The sequence below is a fragment of the Mytilus trossulus genome, chromosome 1 (genome assembly GCF_036588685.1).
Source record: "Mytilus trossulus isolate FHL-02 chromosome 1, PNRI_Mtr1.1.1.hap1, whole genome shotgun sequence".
In the NCBI taxonomy this organism is placed as follows: Eukaryota; Metazoa; Mollusca; class Bivalvia; order Mytilida; family Mytilidae; genus Mytilus; species Mytilus trossulus.
This window is the reverse complement of record NC_086373.1, coordinates 105,178,072-105,197,900: the sequence shown is the minus strand read 5'-3', so window position 1 is coordinate 105,197,900 and position 19,829 is coordinate 105,178,072. Positions and strand designations below refer to the sequence as shown.

At 31.7% G+C, this 19,829-nt stretch overlaps 1 protein-coding gene across 1 annotated transcript; it reads left to right on the top strand.

The window, feature by feature from the left end:
* The first annotated feature begins 2,509 nt into the window (after window positions 1-2,509).
* Window positions 2,510-18,420, top strand: LOC134695563 (U2 small nuclear ribonucleoprotein A'-like). The gene is made up of 8 exons (XM_063556838.1): window positions 2,510-2,671; window positions 7,470-7,510; window positions 8,212-8,318; window positions 8,939-9,064; window positions 14,734-14,836; window positions 15,447-15,593; window positions 17,474-17,573; window positions 18,361-18,420. The coding sequence occupies exons 1-8, from the start codon at window positions 2,590-2,592 to the stop codon at window positions 18,408-18,410; spliced, it is 756 nt and encodes a 251-aa protein (XP_063412908.1). The 5' UTR covers window positions 2,510-2,589; the 3' UTR covers window positions 18,411-18,420.
* Window positions 18,421-19,829: the final 1,409 nt, after the last annotated feature.

The following is a 19,829-nucleotide window of genomic DNA, read 5'->3' as shown; positions in this document are numbered from 1 at the left end:
GCACAACTTTAGATTTCCAAAGGATGTGACAGTTGATGATGTAATAACTGCATTGAGGGCAGTCCTCAAAGAAAAAAATCAAAATAATCAAAAATGTCCTTACCGATCCAGGATGGTATAAATTAGACAACGGTAGGGCAATTACAACGGAAACTACATATTAAAGCCTTCCAAACGAATAGCAGTCTAATAGTGATTGAAAAAATAAGTTTTGTATATTGAGCTTAAATAATTGAACGTGGCAACGTACTTATACATCATCCCGAATCAATGAAAACCTGTAATTTAAACGATAATTTTAAAAAAGATTGATTGATTGGTTGGTTTGTTTTTTACTTAAACACTTGGGATAGGGTCTCTTGAAAAAAACGGAAAAAAAACAGATGAGACCTTGGACCCCTTGTTGTACACACGAGACGGAAACATGCATGCAATGATTTATCAGTTGATTGATTAATTGGTTGGTTAGTTGGTCAATTAAACACGTGGGATATGGTCTCTCGAAACAAGCGGGGAAAAAACAAATGGGACCTTGGACCCCGTATTAAACACACGAGACGGAAACATGAATGCATTGATTGATTGATTGATTGATTGATTGATTGATTGATTGATTGATTGATTGATTGATTGATTTGTTGGTTGGAATTTAAACACGCATAAAACTCTTTAAACAGAGCTAAAATCACATAATTTGCCTTTTTTGAACATGACCTTTACATTTGACCTAGTGACCTTTGTCATGGCTCAACAATGTCATTGAAAAAGACCCTATGGGTCAAGGAACTTTTTTTGAAGAGTTTTGCCTAATAATAGCTTTTTATAAATATCAATGGGGGTTATATCCCTTACATAATGGTAAAACTAATACAGTCATGATGAAACAATTTGCCCCTTGATGTACCAAGCATTTTTCACTACTTGGATTTTCTGTATCTACAACCATTCAAGAATTATAGGGAAATCAAAGACATATGAAAATCTAAAATATGACCTTGACCTTTGACCTTGGTCTTTTCATTAAAAAATGAAGACCTTAATAATACTGAAACGATAAGGGGTGAGAAGTTCAACAATATCAGAAAGACCACCATAACCTTGGACAAAATGCCGCCGCAAATAAAATATATAATGTACACAGGTAAATGAAAATAATTTTGTTGTAATAAAATACGTAAATATGTTTTACAAAATAAATAATTTGTTGTTCATAGGACGAGAACAGAAGTGGAAATTCAGTCATACCAAACAATTATCAAAGCTGGTAAGTATCGAAAATGATAGACGAGAAATAACACTAAAAAGGGCAAGTTAACCTTAAATAACAAAAAAAAAATCATTACAAATTGTCTCAACAGGTCAAAATAACACGAAAGTACGATTCGAGAGTATTCGCAGTTACGGAAAGCTAAAACAGTTACTGAACACCAAAACAAATTAATGATAAAAAAAAATCATGCACCAGGGAGTAAAATGAACTAAAACACATCCCAGGGATTTAGTATTTTAAGGTTTATGACCCCTTCTGTTGCCATGTGAACAGCAAAGATAATAGATAATAGAGATTGACTTTTTTTTTACATATACCAAGAGGAAACTTCGAGCAAGCACCATTATTTATTGTCCATTGCATTTATTGAATAGAAAAATAGGATTTTGTGGTAAATAAAACCAAGGATTTAATAATACAATATTTTTTCTTATGAAATTTTAAACATAGATCACTCACTTGTGTTTCTATGATTTACTAGCGTTTATTGTTTATAGAAAATTCATAAATACACCTGATTATTAAAAAAAATTGTGCTGATTCACAAAAGTCGAGCGCACCATATATCTAAATTTATATACATGTCAAGTGTCTTGTTTTAAGGAAATCATTGCTAGCACTGCATGCAATAATCCTCTATCTATCAAGCACCGAATTGTCAAAAATTGAGAATACGAGGAGGGAAGGTTGTGGATTTTCTTATAAATTATAATATGTTTCGTTTAACATTGAATCAACACAAGGGTACATAATCCTTAACATCATGGACAGTCAAAGAAGACATGACTTGTGCAATGCCAAAAAAAAGGTTAAAATGCGGAAAACCCTTCTCGGAATGAAAAAGTCTAATGTGAAATATAGATAGAGAATTCTCGATATAGAAAATGAACGTCAGTGGATGCGTATTTATGACATTTATACATCACAAAAAAAAATGAAAACAATAATTTTTACTTGTTTATTTAATTGATTCAGTTGAGCCTCGGTTGTTAAACTGAGTATGTTAAGATTTTGAGACACTATGACATATCAAAATTTAACCTCTTATTGGGAATTTTCTTGAGTCACAAAACTGTGAATTTTACCACACTTGAAACATGCGACTTTTTATACTAATTTAAAGAAAGTTAGTATAGTATAGAAATTACGGCCCTGCTTGAAACTACGAAAAACTCAGTTCCAGTTTCCGGATACTATTCATGGCTGATCGCATTAGTTTTTCAAGTTAAACTACTTCCACAATCGCATGCGCAGATGAACAGACGCATGGCGTACTAAAATCTAAATAATACAAGAATTAATAAAAAGACTGAAACACCATGGTTAAGCTAACAGCTGAATTGATTGAACAATCTGCACAATATACAAACCCAGTTCGAGATAGAGAACTTGATCTCAGAGGTAAATTGACTGTCTCGAATCGTAAAAGATCACAATGACAGAGTTTGTCAAAAAAACACAACAAAATAATATAATTTTTCATAACTTGGCTATTATAATCAGTAATTTTTAAGGCAATTTAGTTTTTGCAAATATATCTTTTTGAAACTTTGATTCATATATGAATGCAAAATTGGTCGGAGTTCATTCTTCTGGTTTTGATAAATTTCTTGTGTAAACAATACACATACTCCACACCAAAATATCGTCTCATCACTAAATCGTCTCTATTTTTCGTCAAATCGCCACACTTTTTAAATTATCACCCCACTTAAAATGGACACACACACTGATTCATGGTCTAGTGGTTTAGACTGATGGCTACAGTGCTGAAGGTTCCAAGTTCAATTCTCATTTGGGGTGCTAAAAATATCAGTACATCAGAAGGGTAATTTTCACCCTCACACACATCTCACCTAGTGGCCCGGTGGTTCTTTCCAAGTACTTCCGCTTCCTCCACCATAATAACAGACTTCCCTGTGTCCTACATGCTCCCTTAGGCGGCGTTGGCTGGGGATTGTCCTCCATTCATCCTTAGGGAGTGTACATGGATCTGCTTAACCCTTACAGTTAATCAAGGGGTGCATCTAAAGTGGCAGAATCTCGAGTACATACATACATACTGGCCTACAAACTCACCCAACTTATATACTTACTTAAAGATACTTAAAGATGTTTTCCGGTACAGGATCCTCACGGCTCCTCTTCACCAGACTCATATATTAGGTCATTATTATTACTGTTACTGCTGCTTCCGGTTATAACTGCGCGGTAATCAGAATAATATAGTTCCTCATTTTTCCAATGATTGTCTAGTCTGTTTTTTAAGGCATTAACAGACGGTGCCATAACCACTTTTTCTGGTAGTTTATTCCAGGTTTTAGCTATTCTCACTGTAAAGCTATTTTTCCTTAGATTAGTATTAAACCTTTGGTGCATGATTTTAATGCTGTTTGTTCTTGTACTGTGTCTATTCTCTGTACTCGACATTAATTTAAGGAAAGTACTAGTTTCCGGGTCATATTTATTGTGTATAATCTTATAAGTCTCAATCATGTCCCCTCTTATTCTTCTGTACGCTAGTGTTGGTAATTTTAATTTCTTTAGTCTTTCTTCGTAGCTTAGGTTTTTAAGTCCAGGTATTTGTTTCGTAGCTCTCTTTTGTACACTTTCAATTTTATCGATATATTTTTTCTTAAAAGGTGCCCATACTGAACTAGCGTAATCTAGATGTGTTCTTACAAGTGTTTTATATAGTGGAATAAAGATTTCTGCAGAAAGGATTAAATATTACCGTGGAGTTGTGGAGAATATATATACATGTTAATTAAAGGTCGGCCAACTCACCTCACTGATGAAAACTTATCTATTGTATGCCATCTTACCGTACTGCTGAATCTTTCTTTATTCTACAGGACAACCTCTTGGTATTATTGACTTATTGTGCAAAGTTTGCACTGAAAACCTATCATAACAAAATAAAATTATGTGAACACCTATGAATTTTCACTTATTTTGCAAAACAGTGATTATACTAACCAACAAAAAAAACCCATCATAAACAGTTACAACAGTCAATTACATCGTCCTTCACAGAAACGCTAATTCATCTTTCTGCTTTCTTTCAACCAAAAGAAAAGGGTTAAAAAAACCAAGATGCATTTCTAAGGTATTCATAACAGTTTTATTTAATTCAACAGTTGGGCATGTTGGCAGACATATAATTCTATGAGAATACGTTCTTTTTCATGAATGTAAGAACAGTCTGTACTAGCATAGTAGACTGTCCTTAATAAGTGGGACAAGATGGCATTTATAAATAAATCATGTTTTTTTCTTTTTTAGCTCACCTGGCCCGAAGGGCCAAGTGAGCTTTTCTCATCACGCGTCGTCCGGCGTCGTCCGTCTCCGTCGTCGTTAACTTTTACAAAAATCTTCTCCTCTGAAACTACTGGGCCAAATCAAACCAAACTTGGCCACAATCATCTTTGGGGTATCTAGTTTAAAAAATGTGTGGCGTGACCCGGTCAACCAACCAAGATGGCCGCCACGGCTAAAAATAGAACATAGGGGTAAAATGCAGTTTTTGGCTTATAACTCAAAAACCAAAGCATTTAGAGCAAATCTGACATGGGGTAAAAATGTTTATCAGGTCAAGATCTATCTGCCCTGAAATTTTCAGATGAATCGGTCAATCGGTTGTTGGGTTGCTGCCCCTGAATTGGTAATTTTGAAGAAATTTTGCTGTTTTTGGTTATTATCATGAATATTATTATAGTTAGAGATAAACTGTAAACAGCAATAATGTTCAGCAAAGTAAGATCTACAAATAAGTCAACATGACCAAAATGGTCAGTTGACCAGTTTAGGAGTTATTGCCCTTTATAGTCAATTTTTAACCATTTTTCGTAAATTAAAGTTATCTTTTACAAAAATCTTCTCCTCTGAAACTACTTGGCCAAATTAATCCAAACTTGGCCACAATCATCTTTGGGGTATCTAGTTTAAAAAATGTGTGGCGTGACCTGGTCAACTAACCAAGATGGCCGCCACGGCTAAAAATAGAACAAGGGGTAAAATGCAGTTTTTGGCTTATAACTCAAAAACCAAAGCATTTTGAGGAAATCTGACATGGGATAAAAATGTTTATCAGGTCAAGATCTATCTGCCCTAAAATTTTCAGATGAATCGGTCAATCGGTTGTTGGGTTGCTGCCCCTGAATTGGTAATTTTGAGGAAATTTTGCTGTTTTTGGTTATTATCTTGAATATTATTATAGATAGAGATAAACTGTAAACAGCAATAATGTTCAACAAAGTAAGATCTACAAATAAGTCAACATGACCAAAATGGTCAGTTGACCCGTTTAGGAGTTATTGCCCTTTATAGTCAATTTTTAACCATTTTTCGTAAATTAAAGTAATCTTTTACAAAAATCTTCTCCTCTGAAACTACTTGGCCAAATTAATCCAAACTTGGCCACAATCATCTTTGGGGTATCTAGTTTAAAAAATGTGTGGCGTGACCTGGTCAACCAACCAAAATGGCCGCCACCGCTAAAAATAGAACATAGGGGTAAAATGCAGTTTTTGGCTTATAACTCAAAAACCAAAGCATTTTGAGGAAATCTGACATGGGATAAAAATGTTTATCAGGTCAAGAACTATCTGCCCTGAAATTTTCAGATGAATCGGTCAATCGGTTGTTGGGTTGCTGCCCCTGAATTGGTAATTTTGAGGAAATTTTGCTGTTTTTGGTTATTATCTTGAATATTATTATAGATAGAGATAAATTGTAAACAGCAATAATGTTCAGCAAAGTAAGATCTACAAATAAGTCAACATGACCAAAATGGTCAGTTGACCCCTTTAGGAGATATTGCCCTTTATAGTCAATCTTTAACCATTTTTCATAAATCTAAGTAATCTTTTACAAAATCTCCACTGAAACTACTAGGCCACAATCATCTTTGGGGTATCTAGTTTGAAAAATGTGTCCGATGACCTGGCCATTCAACCAAGATGGCCGCCACGGCTAAAAATAGAACATAGGGGTAAAATGCAGTTTTTTGCTTATAACTATGAAACCAAAGCATCTAGAGCAAATCTGACAAGAAGTTAAATTGTTAATCAAGTCAATATCTATCTGCCCTGAATTTTTCAGATGAATTGGACAACTGGTTGTTGGGTTGCTGCCCTCCAATTGGTAATTTTTAAAGAAATTTTGCCGTTTTTGGTTATCTTGAATACTATTATAGATAGCGATAAACTGTAAACAGCAATAATGTTCAGCAAAGTAAGATCTACAAATAAGTCAACATGACCTAAATGGTCAATTGACCCCTTAAGGAGTTATTGCCCTTTATAGTAAATTTTTAACAATTTTCATTAATTTGGTAAATTTATGTAAGTTTTTACCAAATATAGTTCTCTGTTACTAATGGGCAAAGTTCATGATAGATATAATTGTAAGAAGCAAAATCGTTCAGTAAAGTAAGAACTTCAAACACATCACCATCACCAAAATACAATTTTGTCATGAATCCATTTGTGTCCTTTGTTTAATATGCACATAGACCAAGGTGAGCGACACAGGCTCTTTAGAGCCTCTAGTTTAATAACTGGAATAGAACAGCAGACCTTTTTCAGCGTGTTTTGTTAAATGATGATTTATTTATTGCTTTTTAGTTTATCAACATAGTTTCTGATGAGTGAAAATGTTACATTAGAGGGCAATGACCCAACATACCACTTCTCTTTTACGTCTCACGACTTTTGCCTATCAGTTTCATAAAGAGAAGCAACTTTTCCTCATGAGGTGGTTAAGATCATTTGTCAATAGTCTTTACTGTATTTTATTAATATAGTCATTACTGTTCAAGTTTACTGTCAGCTATACACAGTGAATTCCTTTAAATGAGGATGAAACAAAAAAATGACTTGGTGTCACATACAATTGGAACTAGTTACTTGAGAGTACATGATGGTCATCAAAACATTTAATTTTAATGAAAACTTGCTGCTTCATAAAGGTATGATTAAAATTGTCTTCAGTTAATGTTTGATCCATATTATTTGCATGATAAACATCATATTCCTATCCTAATTGATTATCAAATATTGTTTAGTTTTGAACATTTATCTTTGTCTGTAATTGAAATTTTTATACAAACCACAGATTGTACATTGTAGGAACAAAATGATTGAAACCTGCATTCTTATGATAATAACTACAGGCATATTTTTCCTTATAATTTCAGGTTACAAAATTCCAGTTATTGAAAATTTGGGAGCTACTTTGGTATGTATCAGATTGAAAAAAAATGAAAAAAAACAACCATACAACTTAAAAAAAAAAAAAAAATTAGAGATCATATGTAACTAAAGATCCGTTTATTTATATGTTAAACATTATTGTACAAAGAATTGAAAAGGGAATCAAGATTATTTGAAAAACAAGATCAAAATGGCTGTTGTGCCTGTGTACAAAGCGTAATCATTTACACATTGATCATACAGGTCATAGAAACCAATCTTTTTTTCAGAACAATTGGGTTTATTTTTGTATCCAAGGCAAAGAAAACTACAGTATTATACTTAAGTATAAGCTAAAACAAAATGTTTTAAACTTCATGAAGTAATAATAGACCAGACATATAACTTATAATCAGCTTTCAATATGTTGTTAGTGGATTACAAATGTTCATCTTTCTTTCTGTATTCCCTTGACTGTGTTATTTGACTCCTTAATTTGACATTCAAATACAATCATACTCCCCTTAAATCTTAATTTGACATTCAAATACAATCATACTCCCCTTAAATGCATAATTTTGTCTAAGAAATAGTCTATGCAAATATTATAACCAGAATTAACCATGTTAACTGTAAATTAAGTGTTTTTGAAGACCAGATTATTATAATACATTTGAAAATTAACAATTTAAAGTTAACAAAAACTTTCTCCTCTTAAAAGTCCATGTATATTATTGTATATTTTAGGACCAGTTTGACACAATAGATTTATCAGACAATGATATCAGGAAATTGGATGGATTTCCACTGCTCAAAAGACTCAAATGTTTGTTAGTCAACAATAACAGAGTAGCGTAAGTAGTTTATAATGACATATATATATACACCATTCAGATGTGTTCATACTGTAAAACTAAATTCAGTATCATTTTAAAGTTACAATTTAAAGCAAATCCATTCTCAGATAAATCAAAGCAAAATTAGCACGTGTTTAAAATTGAAATTATTCAACAATGCAATGAAGATATATGAAAAAGAAATGTTTGGTAGATGATTTTTTTTTAAAAGCAAGCCAACAGAACAAACAATGAATCAATGAGAGGTAAAATTTTAAGACTTACAAGTATTGTTACAATTCAAATTTTCATTTTCTATGAATTTCCATATTGAAATTTGAAATCCTAAAATGGATGTATAAAACTTATGCTATCATTTCTGAGGTTAACAGCAAACACCTTGCGTCAATAGTCTTTATAGCATTGTTCATAGACTGAAACATAATTGAAGGATTAATTGTGACTGATATGAAGAACGCTGAGCATTTATATGATTTGTTTTTTGTGTTTTCCTTTACGTTTTATCATGATTTAAACATATTTTCTTATCTGTTCCATATTTAAAAGGTCATTCTGAGCAATTTATAGTTTTTAATCTGTAAACAAGACTGTTAATGATCTTTTGCACTTTTTTTCAGGAGAATATCTGATACATTACCAGAAAGTATACAAAGTCTTGAAACATTAGTCTTATCAAATAACAGTATGCAAGAATTGGGAGATTTGGACACTCTTGGTTCCATGAAATCACTGACTTATCTCAGGTAGGTACCAGAAAGCAGGGTTGGCAAAGTATTACCCGCCCGGGAATTCCCGGGTGGGAAAACCCGGGTTTTCCCGGGCTGGGCAATACTCCCAGATATTGGTAATAGTGGGCAATACTGGGCAATATGATTTTCTATGCTTATTTTAACACTAAATAGTAAAGACTTGGCACAGTTTCATAGTATAACAGCTAAATATATACTTTTTATACAGATAACCATTGACAGTCATTTCTAGAAGATTGAAATGTCAATTTCATTCTCTTCTCTATTAATTCTATATGTAGGCAGAACAGAAGATTTGTACATTTAAAGATACCTTTTTAATTATCAAGCATTGTTTTAATAATCCAAACCTTGAAACATGCATTTAAATTTTATTGCAGTGTTTAAGTGACTTGTTAATTTTATTTGTCATACATTCATATTGCTAAATAAACACCCTAAGGGGTCATGCCAATAAAACTTATAGAATTATAATGGCTGATTATTGTTACATAAACAAATCTGTGTTCTAATCTGAATAATTACTAATTAATTAGTGACATTATTTAAATGTAATTTTTCTTACATGTAATTGTTAATTCTTAAAAGGAGTTATATTTATTTGAAAAAAAAAAATTTTTTGCTTTATATTTGCAGTTTGCCAATCTAGACAAATGCTAAACAAACAAAATAGGGTGTAAATATCTTATTAAATGTATTGAATTTGTGTTTATCACTGAATCCTCTTTAAAATTCAGACAAGTATTTGATATTACCCAGTATTGCCCAGTATTACCCACTAAAACCCAGTAAAACCCGGGTTTTCCCAGTATTTCCCACTGGGCTTGGCAATACTCATAAAACTCAGGTTTTTGCCAACCCTGCCAGAAAGGTCTCTTGGATTCCTCAAATCACTAACTTATCTCAGGTAGCTTATATATATATATAAACGAGTCTAAATTGAAAACTACATTCAAACCTATGATTGCGTTGGATAAAAACCGCAACTTTAATACATGTGCATGTAAAACAAATTTCGTTGTAGAAGGGTCTAAAAACAGCACAAACAACATTTTCCAAAGGACCAAAAAAAAGTGAAAAAGTATATTTAAACAAAACGCATTTGACTAACAGGTCGAACAACTGATGTTTTTTAATATATATATATAGGTGTCTGAATGGTTTCCAAAAAACAACGGGAATTATTTATTTCCATTTGTTATCAGTGTTCCAGCTAGGATTTCAAAAGGGCAGGGTGCCAATCCTGAAAAAGGGCATTTAACACGTGATATGATAATATGAAAAGGGCATGTTTTAATAAAAGGTATTAATCAAACATTGTGTTTATTTGTTGAATCACAGGTTATACAAGAACAACATCATTAGCCTATATAGAACTCTATCTTTCTACTTTACAGCCTGAAAAACTTGTCAAGCAGCTTGTCACACAAGTTTTTAGATCATTGCTTGGCATAGTTGAGCTTTATATGCAGTATGCAGTGTTCTCCCCAGGCCGTTTTAGCGCCGTGATGTTCAGCGCTATTTGAATTCATTGGGTGGTATTTGGGCAGACCGCGGCGCTATCCAATCAAAAATCAGCGCTATTGTTTTTGAATTTCAAACATCCTGTATTATTTTGTACACATTCCGATCACGTGATCGACTGGTTTATTTATCCGAGAGATCGTTTATTTACCCAATGATGTCAAATATCGTAGGGACCAGTTCAATAAATGATCAAAATGGCGCCATTTGCAAAACTTTTACTGCCAAATTAACCTTTCCTCCCTCGAGTTTTTCGCTTTTAAGAGATACGGAAACTTATGAAAGGAATGGACAGAGACATTTAATGCATGTCTCGGGTGCTGAAAAGTTCATTTCTAAAAAATATAAGGGAAGTGTTACCCCCTTCTCTGACAACGTGGTCTCGACCATTGCTTGAACCAGAGACATATAATACACATATATTATATGTCTCTGCTTGAACCATCTATGACTATATCATTACTTTTTCACGTTTACAACCGAATTGTCGAACCTGAATTTTGTGTAGATATATATGAAATATCGATATTTGTCAACCGATCATCAATATATATTATTTAAATACTGCCTTAAATTTAATGTAAACAGAGGATGGCTTGGATTAGGAATAGTATTTAATGCTAAAAAGGCCACAAATGTAAACAGGAAGTAATGTCAGCCAGTAAGGGAGATAATTTGGGAGGGAAAGACCTAAAAGAAGTATTGTCAAATCTTGACAAACCTATCTTGTGGCACGTATTCAAATGTTTATAGAATTATCAAGCACAACCTCTAAAGGTGGTAATTGCTTCAATTGGCATACATTATGTATTTGATTGGTAATTTAACTTTAAAATAAAAAATATCTTTAAAATATTTTTATAGGATTTCTTTCATACATGTTATATTCATAATTCATAATTGGAATATTTTAGCCTTTTTTTAAGCAAGTCTTTGATAACATTTGAACATTATTGAAAGGGCAAGTTCATTTCTTCCTTTTAAATACTATACTCATTTTTGTCGAGCCTTCGACTTTAGTCGAAAAAGCGAGACTAAGCGATCCTACATTCCGTCGGCGGCGTCAACAAATATTCACTCTGTGGTTAAAGTTTTTGAAATTTTAATAACTTTCTTAAACTATACTGGATTTCTACCAAACTTTGACAGAAGCTTGTTTACGATCATAAGATAGTATCCAGAAGTTAATTTTCGAAAAATAAAATTCCATTTTTTCCGTATTTTACTATAAATGGACTTAGTTTTTTCTGCGGGGAAACAAAACATTCACTCTGTGGTTAAAGTTTTTAGAATTATAATAACTTTCTCAAACTATCCTGGGTTTGTACCAAACTTGGACAGAAGCTTGTTTATGATCATAAGATAGTATTCAGAAGTAAATTTTGTAAAAATAAAATTCCATTTTTTCCGTATTTTACTTATGAATGGACTTAGTTTTTCTGCAGGGAAACAAAACATTCACTCTGTGGTTAAAGTTTTTAGAATTTTAATAACTTTCTTAAACTATCCTGGGTTTGGACAGAAGCTTGTTTATGATTATAAGATAGTATCCAGAAGTAAATTTTGTAAGTAAATAAATCCGTTTTTTCCATATTTTATTTTTAAATGGACTTAGTTTTTCTGCGGGGAAACATTACATTCACTCTGTGGTTAAAGTTTTTAAAATTTTAATAACTTTCTTAAACTATTCTGGGTTTGTACCAAACTCGGACAGAAGCTTATTTATGATCATATGATTAAATCCAGAAGTAAAGTTTGTAAAAAAATTACTCTGTTTTTTCTGTAATTTACTTTTAAATGGACTTAGATTTTCTTACAATCATAAAATAGTAACAAGAGGAATATTTTTAATGATTTTTTTCCTCATTGTTGTTGAGCCTGCAATTTACAGCAAAAATAGGCGAGACACTGTGTTCCGTGGAACCCTTACAAATTTTTATTGCAAAGTTGCACTTTGCTAGGAATGTTTATAAAAGTAAATGTAAAAAATACCAATCTTGTCATTGAAAACTTTCTCACAGAAGCTGACAATGACTTTATTGTTGGTCCTACATGTACTGAAACATCACCTGTTAGTAATAAGAAATCTTCACATAGGCAGTCTGGTATAGACCCACCATGGAAAAGACTTCTCCTTGGGTTTTACAGACAGATAATAATATGAGGATTATATGAATTTACAATGGAGAAAAAGACTTTTCTTCTATCATGTCTATATCCAGACAATAACATTAGCAAACCAAGGGTAACTTCCATGAGCATGATGAGGACATCATTACAAGAGAAAACATCAATAGCATAATATAGGAAAAACACATAAAAAATCAATTACAAACCAACCGCGCGACGCGACAAAGTTACTGAGAATTGTGGAAAATCACGCGCTTACCACAGCGCTATCCAAAAATCCTGGGGAGAACACTGGTCTGTTTTGAAAGGTGACCTGTTTCATTTTGTTTCTATGGTCTGGGACATTTTACCAGTTTCACCTTTCTACCCCTGCTGTGCTTAATGGCAATACAACACAAATTAGCTGTGCTCAGTAAATGCACAATGTTAGGATATATTAGCAACAGTGAAAAATTGTATCAAAAATAAAGAATACAGAAAAAAGATGACCAAGGCCCCTACCAACACTGCTATTAAGACCCTCTTTGACTTTCCCATAACTCATAAAACCTAAACATATATATTCTTAAGCAAGAAGTATGTAGACATATTTTAGAATATGTAAAATGGTTTACTCAATGCTAGGAAAAAATCAGATTGATTTATCTTTCTTTATTCCGGTGTGCTCCTTGTTTTTAGGATTATAAACAGTACATAAATATGATGTAAATAGGATCACAATATGGCGGCCGATTTTGTTATTTTCGTATCAAAAATGAGGGCAGTCAATGACAAATACGTCTGAATTTTCTGTTTATTTCACGGAAAACAAGTAAAACTATGTCTTCAAAGAGTTTATTATGGTTTTCAACTTTCTGTCATTACGTTTCCTCCTTGGAACTACGGTAAACATTGCAAATTGTGCCAAAGTTGTTGTATGCACATTTCATCAAAGATAATTGCCGACTGACCGATTCTATTTGAATGAATTAATGTTGATGATCATTAATGACCCATCCGATAAACGGATTACCTATAACAACAGATTATGACACCAGTTGAAACCGTTGATTAGCTTGGGGGTCGTAAACAAGGTCATAAACTTTTCCCCAGGTAAAATTTAGTAATTTAATAGCATATCATATCAATATGAACAAATTAATATACAATTGATCTTCAAATAAAGGCAAGGCGCCCTGGAAACTGTAAAAAGGGCACAGGGTGGCACTCGGGGAAAGGGCGGGAGCCGCGCCCTCTGAAAACGGTCTAGCTGGAACACTGGTTATATATTCAAAATAACTTCCCTCTCATAAGCCTTTCAAAGTTAAATCCAAAGAAACAGAACTGTTCATTTTGATGAGCATTTGATATGGTGGTAATGATTTCATCAAACCCCTTTAATTCTGAAATGAATATTAAAAAAATTGTTTAAATGTACTTAAGAAAATATATCAGTTTGTTTATTGTAACAGAGTTAAAAACAGTAATGAAAAACAAAGATAAACAAATAAGAAGATCATAAACTGATATAAAAAAACTTGTTTTAAAAATTCCAAAAGGGAACATACTATACTACATTATTGTAGTAGTAAACCAAATTTTGAAGATGTTTTGGCCATCTTTATAACATCTTAATGATAGAAAAAAATGTCTGCCATGTAGTCTTTAAGAAAAATAAAGAAACTGAAAAAGGCTGATGGTCGAAACATCTTAAAAGTTGGTTTACTGCTACCATTGACTACAGTAATGATATAAAAAAGACAAAAGGATTACTGCCGAAATTTATTACTTCAAAAGGCACAAACATATTCAGTGGGTTAACCTACATGTAGATAACAATTTTTTTTTAATATAACAATTCATAGGCACTTGCCTAATGTTGAAACTATGTTAGCCTTTAGATGTATTTCTGCTCAATCTCTTTTCATTCATAATGACAATAAAAAGTAGGAAAAAGATACTGACCTGACAGAACACTCAGTTAAGAATAAAATGTACAGAATTAAACTGGTTTTTTTTCTTTTTTTCAGTTTATTACGAAACCCTGTCACAACAAAGAAACATTACAGATTATACATTGTGTTTAAAATACCTCAACTACGAGTTTTAGATTTCCAAAGAATTAAACAAAAGGTAAATACCGTAGTAACTATCCTTTCCTCCCTGTTGTAAATCATCAGAAATTTGTTTCAAGTACATCCATCTATTCCTGTGTCCTTTATTTCACAATCAAATAGAAGATAGATGCTTTCAACATATTCCTGAAATAAATTTATAAACAACAGCTGAGAGTGTTTATCTCCAGAAAAGGTTTAGTTAATACATTTGTACTTAGTTTGAAGTTATCATGCTGTTAAAAAACTGTTGATAAAAGTAGTTGATTAACACCAAAGCCTTTATACTAGATTTCATGAGAATAAATGTGTATGCATAATAGCTACTGGGGAAAATTATGTTGGGAATTACAAAAAAAAAATAAAAAAATTAATATGAATTTCTTTATTCTCCAAATAGTAAAAAAATAACTTTAGTATTATTAAGTATTAGAAGTAAAGCAAAAGGTTACTTGAATTATACAAAATATAAACTAAAGCTTTTTTATTTGTTTGCTTTTTAATAACTGTTTTAATAATTCTCAAAAACATATCACTTTTTTTTTTACATAGGTACCAATCGTTTGATTCTCGTTTCCCTTTGTAAATGAAACAACATTCAATCATTTAGTTATTATTAACTGTTGTAGGAAAGAGAAGCAGCAATAAAAATGTTTAAGGGAAAGAAGGGACAAGAAAGAGCACAGGACATTGGTAAAAGAAGTAAAACATTTGTTCCTGGGGAGAAGTTGGTGGAAAGGACAGGTCCTTCAAAAGAGGATGTGGAGTTAATAAAGGTACATTATTTATAAATATTTGAATGCATTCACAAAATAATCTTTTCAATCTTTTAGTATGACACTTGCACGAGACAAAGAAAAAACCAGGCATCCATCAGTATGTTTTTGTAAAAGCACTCGCATTAGAATTCTTGGCAGATTTTTATTGAACTTATAGCAATAGTCAGTAATGTCTCTTACAAGTTCTTAAAAAAAACCAATGCTGATCAACTATTTTTATCAGAGTCATTCCATTTGAAATGTTATTGAAAGAGAAAATTGCATTGAAACCTCTCTTGCGTTTACATTCTGTAATATATTTGTTTTCAAGATAATGTTGACAGACAAAGTATCTTAAAAGACAGAAATATTGGAACTTGGTTCTTTTATTGTGGTTTAATTACTAATTTAATCATGACGGAAAAAATATTAGTTCAGTATCAAATTATGGTTGGAGGTGAATTTATAAATTCCCCGAGTTCAACCTGTTCGATTTCCGTTACAAATTGTATCAATGACTGATTTCATAATTTACAGCTACTGTATCCTCACTAATTTTATATATGTTTAAGATCACAGGACTTTAACTTAACCCTTTACAATGATCCTGGTCTTGGGAGTGTTGTAATCTTTTTGGTCGAAGATTGGTATCCCCTTGGCGTCGTTGTCGTCGTCCAAAGACTTTTGGTTTTTGCACTATAACTTTAGTACAAGTTACTAGTAGCCATTACAAATCAAATCAAATCAAATATGTTTATTTCCTAATCAAAGGGCCCTTATAGGCATATGAATTACAAACAAAATGGATAATAGACAAAACATAAATTAAAATACATATTTAGAAACAATATGAAATTAAACATTATAATATGATTCATATGAAAACAAAACAATAGTACATATATATACGACATTGTCAGTTCAGCAAAAGAAAGATAACTCTTCACCCAATATTATCAATTAAACCTGTATTAATTCACTTGACAGTATTATTTCTCACTTCTAAGTTTGAAGTTAAAAATTTGCATAATTTTTTAATAAAATTATCATCATCATTTGTCATAATCCATATAAATAGGTTTTGCGAATTAAGTATTCTTAGTTTTGGATATTCCATAAATAAATCATCAAGTAAAATGGTTCTTGAAGTTACATATAGAGGACATTGCAATAAAAAATGGTGTTCATCCTCAGTTACATTCAAGTTGCAATATTGACAAAGTCTTTCACATCGTGGAATACTCTCTAATTTACCTGACATATTTACCCTGCGTTCATGACGACCAGTTTCAACTCTTAATTTGTGATTACTTAACCTAAATTTAGTAAGAATTTGACAATTGCCTTTATTCATAGAGGATAGATAGGTTTCTGTACCAAATGAAATTTAAATTTGAAATAAGTACTCAATTTACCTTTATCCTGTAAATAAGAATCTCTGGTTACTTTCCAAGTCTCAAGAAAACTGTTTCGGAGACATTGTTTAAGTGATTTTTTAAATTTATATTTACTTAGGGTTTTACAATAAGCCAAATTAAAGTTCAACTTTTCCCCATAAAAGAGTATATTAGTGTACCAGGAATTATTACCTTTGTTTAAGCTATGTAAATGCATATACTCCTTATATGCATTATTCAGCAGGTTTGATGGGGAATTCTCAAGTCTGTGCCAATACATGAAGACTTGTTTTAACATGTCTATGTAAAGAGGATATCTTCCTAGTTCTGTAAGAACTCCTATATTAGTGCACAATTTAGTAACACCAAGGATATATTTACAAAATTTATGGTGAAGTTTTTCAGACTCTGACACAATCCTTAAATATATCAAAGAGAGATGATGATTACATGTTAATGTTATAAAACCTTAATACCGATTAAATGATATGTCCTTTACAGAATGCGATTGCGAATGCCAAAACATTAGACGAAGTTGAAAGACTTAATCAGATGTTGAAGACGGGCCATATACCAGGGAAAGAAATCCGAAGACTCAGAGGTAAGACAGGTCTTGTGATGCGGAAGTAATGAAAGTGACGTGAACTCCTTAATATTGAGCTGTATTCCAGGAAAAGAAATCAACTGCATAGGGTTATGAAAAAGATACTGAAAATTCATAAATTATTGCATGCATTTATTATTACGATTTTGTCATTTTACACTTGAATGCGATTTTAATTTTTACGATTTTGAGAAAAGTCACACTTAATTCAGTTAAAAAATTACAAAATGCGAGTTTTAATTATTGCGTTTACAACTCAGTCGCATTATTGGCAATAATAAAAACCTCACAATAATTTCTGAATTTACAGTAGTTGAAGGGAAGTATGCTCAATAACATTCACAGCTATTAATATGTCCACCAGCATTTTTTTTCTTATAGAGCTACTTTGATTTGACTATATAATTAGTTGACTTGACAGGTGTATAAATTATAAGCCAGAAAATTATCAGTTAATTCAGTAGGTCTAGTGAACAATAACTCAGCATAAGCTAGACCCTAAGAACATTCAAGAACTTATTAAAGGAATATATTCTTCCTGAGAATGCCTATCAACCATACAATATTTCTAATTGTCATGCCTTATCTATGTGTATCATGTTTTGCAATAGGGCTAATTAGTTTTACTTTCATTTTAATACGGCAAATATATTAAGAATGTTGTAAGAGGGAAAACAATTACAAAAGCTGGATTCAGAATGCCTTTAGAAAAAAAGACTATACCCATTGTTTGACATTTGTTGTGCACTATGAATGTTTCCTTTAATACTGATTTACTTTATAGGTGAAGTTGTTGAGGAAGAAGAAGACATGGAAGTTGCAAATGGAACGTGATATAAAATGGGTAAGGGTAAATATAGGAGTAACTATATGTTATTAACAGGGTCAGGAAATAGGATTTAATCAGATATGATCACTTATGTGAGGTTAGGGAATGCAACATTTAAATAAGTAAGAGTTTATTTAGATTGTGTTCAAACATTTTCAAAATGGAAATAATGGAAATCAATTATTTAGGAGGTTTTATATCATGAACAGTTTTGAATGGCTTCTTATTATATTTATAAAAGAGATATTATAGCAGTAGTGAGGAATATTTATTATCTGAAAAATGAATTTTTATTGTTTGTTAAAATAGATATTTTGCAGAAAATATTGAAAACACATTTCCTCTTTTCTGATATGAATAAGGTGAGCTGGTAGTATTTATAAAAATTGATTGTATACCAGTATTTTTCAGGTTGGTTGTATGAGTGGAATAGATGTCTAACCAGTTCAAAAGATTAAAAAAAAAATTGCTGTTATATTTTGGTATCACGTTCTCGTCTGAAGGCATTTGGTTTACGGACAATAACTTAGTATAAGTAATAGAAATCTTTGAAATTTAAACACAAGGTTTATAACCACAAAAAAAAGGTTGGGGATAAAAATTCCGTTGGGTGGGTGTCAATTTGCAACAGCATAGTGTATTGACCAATATCAAGTGCAAATATTGTGTCCATTTTTGCCTCAACTGTTCAGGTTGGACCTCTGCCTGCGATCATATCCAGCTGCGCTCAACGAAGCAATTTATTGTAATTTGTTGTTATTTGATTATAGAATACATGTTTTCATTCTATTGTCTTTCTAATTTCAGAAACAAGAAAAGAATTTATTTATTGGTGCAATCCAGGCCAACTTGTACATATTAATGAACTTTTCCCTCAAATGAGCTGTTATTTCAGCCTAAACATTATTTTTGAAGGGTTATTTAGTGCTTTGTACAAATAGGTCTAAAATATGATCAATTATTGAGACCATTTTAGAAACCCTGGCAGCTATTGAATTATGGTCCAATTTGAAGAAAGAGTCCAACTTCCTTTCCACATTTCTTTTTTATAGTGCAACAAGAAACCTTTTTTTTTAAGACCAATTTATAGTAAATGCTATACATGTTCAATGCAAAATTCTTTTTCCTTAGTAGTTAAAGTTTGTATGAACTTGATTAAGTAATTGTATACTGTCTTCTAAAATTTACTTCTACTCATGAAAGTTATAAATTGGAAAGGAGTGAGGTCAGCTATTACCTATATATATTAAGCATTATAAATGATTATATCAGATATTAATTGTTGATAAGAATAAATGATACAGATTACACTACACATTGGGTTGAAATTGACATTTGATATGTATTCAAAATTTGTGTACACAAAAATTGAAATTGTAATAAAGGTTGAGAAGTGTTCAGACTTATAATTTATCTTTTACTTT